General features: G+C 34.4%; 1 protein-coding gene across 1 annotated transcript; it reads right to left on the bottom strand.

Annotated features, from left to right (window-relative positions):
* Positions 1-1,259: 1,259 nt before the first annotated feature.
* LOC111372434 lies at positions 1,260-7,040 on the bottom strand. Its single transcript, XM_022994792.1, has 8 exons — positions 6,963-7,040; positions 6,545-6,691; positions 6,131-6,220; positions 4,012-4,122; positions 2,964-3,152; positions 2,760-2,866; positions 1,769-2,091; positions 1,260-1,577 (listed from the first exon to the last, which is right to left on the bottom strand). Exons 1-8 carry the CDS (start codon positions 7,038-7,040, stop codon positions 1,492-1,494), a joined length of 1,131 nt encoding a protein of 376 aa, XP_022850560.1. The 3' UTR covers positions 1,260-1,491.
* Positions 7,041-7,731: the final 691 nt, after the last annotated feature.

Raw genomic sequence — 7,731 nt, 5'->3', positions numbered from 1 at the left:
CTCCTAGAGTACAGAATGATTGGTGGGATTTAATAAGATAAGAGCACCTATTCCCATAATTTTCCACTTTTTCACCTTCGCAGGTAAATTCTGGTTCTACTCATAGAATAAACCAAACTAAAGTACTAAACCAGTCAGCATCAACCAGCAAGCAAACAAGTAAAATGATGCACATTCCCAAATAGAAACCTGAAATAATACTCTCATTTGCCCATTGACGTTCTGTGTCAAATGGTTAATATCTAACACCCGAAACAAATCACGTATAAGGCAAGCCATATCCAATCAACATAAAAAGCAATTCGGAATTATCAAAAACCAATTTGTGTTATGTAAATGCAGAAACAGTTTCCCCCATGAAATCCAATGTTCCAAAAGACATTCTGAAACTTCTGAAAATTTAGTTCTCTAACAATTACTATCATGTTTCCACCAATTGCAATTAAGTTTTTTGTCCTCACAAGCACTTAATATACAAGAAGCTAAAGGGGGCCAGTTACATATAATATACTAGTAATCCCAAAAGTTCTTTCCAGTTGCCTCTCCTAGATTTATAACTTGACAGGAAAAGTTCATACAACTTCGTCAACAACGAAAAGATCAGAAAGTTCCCCCCCAAAGTAGCTTAGTTCAATAAGAAACACATCCAATTATGCTCAAATTCATTCCATACAGGTACATTCAATTATAATCAAATCCATTCATCAGTTGTACCTTTAAAGTTTCATGCCACCCAGATTATACTGTGTGTGTTCCGATAAGTGAGAATGACTGGCCCATTCCAGACTCCTCAATGAACGTAGATGGGGACATAAGCCAACTAGGTTACAACATTTGACCATACCAGACCACACCTTTCAAGTTGCAGACCATGACCGTTACCGTACTAAGCGAATTAAAGAAAAATGAGGAGTATCAAATATGTTTGCCAAAAAGAAGTAACAACTCGCAGCACTAAAACTTCTATCAAATCCCTTTTCTTTCAATTTTATCAAGGTGGTACAAAAACGTAAGGTTAACAACCTTGATTAGAAGCTAGATATGAGGCATGGACAGAGAGCGAACAGGGACAATGTGGGAAAGAGTTTTACAAAAAAGTATAAAAGAAATAAGTCAGAAAAATCACGACAAATATACTCTTTATTATACATCATATCTTTATCTCTGTAATTATATTTCAATAATATTAATACTTGATCTTGACTTTGGCAACTGAATCTTTTGAATTTGAAAATTGATTATTTGTTGTTTCGAAGTTACTTCAAATTGAGTTTGTATTACCACCACCAACACGAAAGAAATATCCATGAACCAAAAAGTGTAGTAGACATAAAAACAAATGCATAAAATCTTTCAAAATATTATTTTGACTTCTTTACACTCATGTTACGGGTTCATGTGACAAATTAAAAGCAAGACAAGCTGCATGGCATGTTGGGCATGTCCGAGGCGGGTTGACCACTGACTCTCCTTACTAGGAGTATCCGTGCTTCACAGGACGGTATTGTTAGTGCATACAAAGGGAGAAGAAGAATGGTGACCATTAGAAAAAGCAAATCCAAACATAATTATGTTGCCTGCAAAACTCAGCATAATTTAAGAATTGCAATATCCTGCATGAAATCTACACTTGAAATGGGTCAAGGGGTTTTCATGAGCATGCCCATATATGCTTCTGAATAGTTAATAATAACATTTAAATTTATAATAGTTCTTAGTAATAAGAAGTTAAATTTAGCATATTTTTCATATCCCATGGTAAAATTACCTGAGCTTGGCGATGGTGTTTCAAGACGGTAAGATTCTGGATGTCTGCCAGGAGCATCTTGTTCAAAGTTTGAGGAGGAAGATTGAACTACGGATGGAGAAGCAGCATCCTGTGAGGTAAAGAAGGAAGGACTATCCTCCCGAGACAAATCAAATGCGTTGTTTTCACTTGGATCATCAAATAGGGAGATTCTAGGTTCAAAATGAGGAGAATCCAGCATTATCTCTCCTTTCTGACTGAGAAAGTTCAAACGAGGGTCACATTGAGTAAGTTTTTCAAAATGCTTCCCTAACAAGCCTTGAGGGCACTCCAGATAATGTCGCCTTCAAAAAAATCACAAGAAATAACCGGTATTAAAAAAAGATTGCAGCAATAACACCTAGCAGGTTGGAATAAGAGAAACGTACGTATGGAAAATGAAAACACAGACACCTGTAGCACAAACAGATATAAGATATAGGTATATACATATACACACGTGTGTGTGTATATTTTCATGTTTTGGACCCGCTCCCTAAAATTAAACTTGATGTTCCGTCTCTGTTTATGGAACGTCAGGGTGACACAATTCCTTGGTGAAATAGAAGGAACGTGCATGTGAACATATGTATATACGTGTGTAAGTATATATGTAAGTACACATACATGGATATCTTCATATCCCGAAAGGTTACAAAGTGGAATTTTTATAATCAGTAAAATATTTTCTAGCACCCAGTGAGCAGCAATTACAGGGTTTGCCTCATATTATCTGCTCCACGTCCATCCACATCAATGCAGTGAATTTTTTATTTTTATTTTTATTTTTTTTTGGAGGGGGGGGGGGGGTGTTGAAGCACATACATAATTAATATGAAACAGCAAACTCATTTATGAGCACTTATTTTCTAGACCCGAAGAGGAAACAGGAAAGAAAAAAATTGAAGCTTGCTGGCACAAAAACACAAACCAAGACTCAGTAATCCACTGCCAAGTAAAATGCTCATTGTACCTTTGTAGGCTAGCCTGTCCACCAGTAAAGTCTGATGTTGCCTGCCAAAGGGTGTGCTTCCTAGGTTGTGGATTAGTTTCCCTGAAGAAAAGAGGTTGTCTTGCCAACTGCATTTGTAAATGCACAAGTTATTGACAAAACATTAGTAATTGGAGACAAATTTATGAAGGTCGAACTAATAGCATAATGACACAGTTTTCTTACCACAACATCTAAAGTTCCGGGGCCATCATCTGGGCAATTAGCCTTGAGAGCCATAATATCAGACCATTGAATTTCTATTTTATTCTTGAGACCACCATCAAGAACTTCCCACACCAGCTTATGCTTAGCAAAATAACATTTTGCCACCAAATCACCTTCATATCTTGATTTATACTGCCAAAAATAAGGTCATTCTCATCAGTTCTCCCCAGCACACACATAATAATAATAATAATAATAATAATAATAATAATAATAATAATAATAATAATAATAATAATAATAATAATAATAATAATAATAATAATAATAATAATAATAATAATAATAATAATAATAATAATAATAATAATAATAATAATAATAATAATAATAATAATAATAATAATAATAATAATAATAATAATAATAATAATAATAATAATAATAAATAAATAAATTAATTAATTAATTAAGGGTGATATTCAACAACTGCAATGAGAGAGAGAAAGACTGAATTACCTAGAAAGTAAAATTCACCCTTTCCTAAAGAAAATATTTTCCTTGTTAATATGGTCACACGACCACGAAAAATATTTTCAATGAAAAAATTGTCATTAAAGTAGGAATTTTGGTGAAAAATGACATAACCAATCAAACACTAATAACAGTGAAAGTAGTCAAGTAAACCATATATATATTCAGAACAGTTTCCGCCGGATAAAATCAACGAAATCTGATTCATTAACAGCATTAGTTTACGCAAAAATTAGATAAAAACATATTCCACTGATAACTATCATACACACTCAAATCAAGATCCCATCAAAGTACAAGGAAAATAAAATAATAAAATAATAATAATAATAAAATAAAAACTACCACTTCTTTCAAGAAAATAATCCAGTTCAAAACCCTGTTCAAATTATGATAAGAACGATTTTTCCACTCCAATTTATTAAATTTTGCGCAGCAAACACAAAAATTAAAAACACTTATCGGTTCGCACGAGTACAGAGAAAGATACATAAGATGTATTTATATGTATTGTAAAATAGGGGAAATATACCTTTGGGCGCTTGTGGAATGGACCGTGCTCTTCTTCCAAGGAATCATCCACTTCGACTTTCACCGCCGTCATTTTTCCAGTCTCCGGTTCGGATTTGCCGTTCTTCATTAACTGAATCATCAAAAGAGTGACGGTACTCCTGGATTTAACTTTCGAGATCAAACTACGGATATTCTAAACCTAGCAAAATGGGGTAAATTCGGCTCGGATAGTCAACTCAACGAGTTATTGGTTTAGGCGATTGCTTTAGGTAGACCTGGTCTGTTCTGATGCATAAAAGAGAGCAAAAATAAATTTCATTCGGACGGCGACTGAAACGTGTCAGTTTTATGAGCTTTTGGTTTTCGGTGACCGTCATACGTGCGAGGGTATAATGGTCTCTTCAGAATTGAGAGCCAACAATTTGAAAAAGAATAATTAATTAATAATTTTCATATTACTGATATTTCAGTAGGATTGGGCAAAATCAAAAATCACTCAAATCGATCGATTCTATCACTCTTATCATTTGTGTTGGTTTTTGTATTAAATTGGATTGGGTTTAGTCAGATTCAAGTTTGATTGTTAAATTTTTAGATCGCTTTGAATTGGGTTGCAGGTTACCCATTAAAAATCAATCAATCCAATTCAATCCGACCAAATTAATATAAGATATTTGAAAAATAAATAAATAAATAAATAAATAAACTTACAAAACCTAAAGAATCCCTAAAATCGACTAACAACTTTAGTCCTCACTCTCTCCTCTCCTCTCGCTATCCATATATGTCCAATTTACCACTGCTTTTCGTTTTCTATTAATACATGGAGGCCTATCACCTTCGGTTAAAGCTCCATTTTTGTCAAAATCCCAAACTTATAATAATAATCTAATAAGTTAGCGCTCCTCCACAAACTTTACTCCTTTTGGAGTTCATCTGCAAGTGCGATAAATAGGCTGAATCAAGAGCTTTTGTGACAATTTTATTTTTAATCTACTCTGTAATCGGGCACCTTCTGATGTTAGCCATCATGTCTTAAAATATCATTATGTTTATTATAGAGGTGATGAGGCTTGCAATTGGATATTTAATTTGCATGGGTGACGATGGGGATGTGATGGTGGAGGAGGAGAACTCAACTTGATTGTTTTTGAATCTTTGAAAACCAAAAATTGACCAAGTGAATCCAAACCTACCTAAGATTGGTTGGTTTAGGTTGGATCGTATTTCAACCCTAGACATATTGGTTTAGTTCGATTTCTCATCAAATCAAACAAGTCGGGTTGGATTTTGACAAGACCTAAATCGACTGTGGTGTGTTGAAGGGACAAAGAAGGTCACAGTTATATGTCTTGAAGGATTCTACAGAATCTTTGGATACTGATTAGCATAGGTACTCAAGTGGATATTTAGTTTGGTTCAATATTGTTGGAGTTTGGTTTAGGATCTATGTTAAAGAATATATTTCAATTGAGTTCATAAGTTATGGATAATGTCGTTTTGTCACTATTGCCAACGGTGCCACAGTATTCAATTGCTCGAGACAGACCAATCATCCAATGGAGATATTAGGTATCCACGTAGGTGCAAGAATGTTGATTTAATTGTTTGTGGTATTGAGTCTAGCAAAAAACCTTATACAAAAGTAGTTAGTTGTGCTGATTTTGTTAAAATGTATGCTTTTGCCTTTGTGATTTATGAATTATTTGTAATCTTGTTGCTCGTGGTGATAATTGGAACAATTTTGGTACCTGAGATAATCCTATTAAGTGCTTAGATTCAATTGAGTTTTCAAATCTTGAGTTTGCCCTAGCTAGCTTTGTAAAAGAGGTGGTGAATTTTTATGTCAAGAAATTTTGGAATCAAGTTCTATTCCTTGTAGTGAAATTTGTTTCCAAGTGGAGAGTTTTTGAAGTTTGTTCATGGCATTTGAATTTGATTTAAGGTGGAGATTTGTTAAACTTTGACCCAATTCAGTTAGTCATTGGTAGATTTATTGAAGTGGGCCTTGCACAGGTCCAAATACGGATCAATGAGGAAAAATTAAGTGTCGGTGCTAGTTGCGCCAGTTAGCCGCTAGCTACACCACTCGGCCTATATGGTGCAAATATTTACTAAAATAGGGCACCTGAACGCACCTTTGTAGCTCTCAAGCATTGACCTCGTTGTGAGCTACCCGCTCGCTTGGCTGCTCGAACGCTACGTGGTGCTTGCTTCTCATCAAGCCACTTTTCAAGCACCAATATCATCTAGGAAAAACTTGTTCCCTTTATTCCATGCATTTTGAAATTTCCTTTCCATCTACAATGCTATTGTTAGGGTTTTGACATGTACTCTATATATAGTTGGTTCTTCATTACACGTTTAAGAAGTTGAACATAAATTAGACAATATTGTAAACATATTATCTTTGTATTCTTTCTTCATATTAAAATAAATTTTCCTGATCTCTGCCAAATTTCTTTTGTTTTTCTTCTTGTATTGTGATCTTTTTTTCATATTGTACCATATAATCTCGTCCTTAATTCCTAACAAGTACAAATGAAAACGACTATTAAATGAGCAAAACTATAGCAAGTCCATCTATCGTATTCATCTCCATCAATATCTAGCTCGATCAATCTGCTGCTAGAATTGTATTTGCTACTGGTTTTCAGAGCTGGCCCTGAGGCCAAGCCACCTAGGCAAACGCCTAGGGCCTAAAAAATGTAGCTTGAGCCTAGGGGCTCAAAATTCATACTAGCACCAATAGAAAGGGTTAACTATTCCTTAATCGCCATTGTTGTCGGGTGTTGGAGTTGCAATCGGAACTCGGAAGAGGGAAGAAAATTGAGGAAGATGAAATGCCAGGGTTAGGTATCTAGGTTTTTCTTCTTTTTGTTTCTGTTTGGGCTAATGAATATTAACATGGGCCTTTTTTTGTTCAAAATATTAGCCCAAATCGTATATATTACTTTTATTACAATTTACCCCCAAACCAATATCCAGCAATCCATTTCTCATTGAAACCCTTTGAAGCGATTTGTGCGAACTCTGAACAGTGAACATGGTGGGTGTAATTTCTCTCTCTCTGTGTAACCCAGTGTTTAAATTTTCATGGCTAAATTGACGATTTTTAGTTTGATGAATTTTGTTGCAATGGGAGAATTCATCACAGCTTCCTCAATGGGTTTCAGCCCTCTTTACTGACAAGTTCTTCAACGCCTGCTTAATTTATGAGGATGTTAAGAAGAATGAAAAGAATGTCATTTGCTTGGAGCCTAAAACTGCTGTGAAGTGAAAGCATTTGCCCTCACTGCCTCTCTCTTCATCTCTCCCTCCGCCTCTTACAAGTTCACTTTTCTTAATTCTCCTATAGATAATTAATCCCACCACATTTTATTTTCTACTCCACCTTTGCTTTGTTGTTTTACGGCTTGTGGGAGAGAGTTTGAGCTATTAATCAACTGAGCAAAAAGCTATCTAATTACTGTTGAAAGGCAAGTTTTGAAGCATCCTATGATTCTTTCAAGTTTCATCTGTGTTATCAATCATATAATTCATGTTTTTATTTATTATTTATGAGTTATGATTTATGACTGAGTAATAAGAATTGTGAATTATGATAAATAATTTACGTTTTATTGTTTTATGAGTTAATGATTTATTATTTATGAGTTTTGATGCATTGCTACTAACTGTTGATATTTATTTATATATTTAAGTTTGTTAGGCTTGTAAAAAAAAAATTACTTTCAAG

The sequence above is a fragment of the Olea europaea genome, chromosome 23 (assembly GCF_002742605.1).
Source record: "Olea europaea var. sylvestris chromosome 23, O_europaea_v1, whole genome shotgun sequence".
NCBI classification, from domain to species: domain Eukaryota; kingdom Viridiplantae; phylum Streptophyta; class Magnoliopsida; order Lamiales; family Oleaceae; genus Olea; species Olea europaea.
The sequence above is the reverse complement of the archived record's forward strand: the minus strand, read 5'-3'. Positions and strand labels throughout refer to the sequence as shown.

Excerpts from the sequence above, each read along its gene's own strand:
- LOC111372434 (XM_022994792.1), bottom strand. The coding sequence starts at position 7,040 with ATGTTCACTGTTCAGAGTTCGCACAAATCGCTTCAAAGGGTTTCAATG. Across the intron at positions 3,153-4,011 it reads CATTCCACAAGCGCCCAAAG|CCTTATTTTTGGCAGTATAA; the intron begins GTATATTTCCCC and ends TGATGAGAATGA. Across the intron at positions 2,867-2,963 it reads CCGGAACTTTAGATGTTGTG|TTGGCAAGACAACCTCTTTT; the intron begins GTAAGAAAACTG and ends TTACAAATGCAG.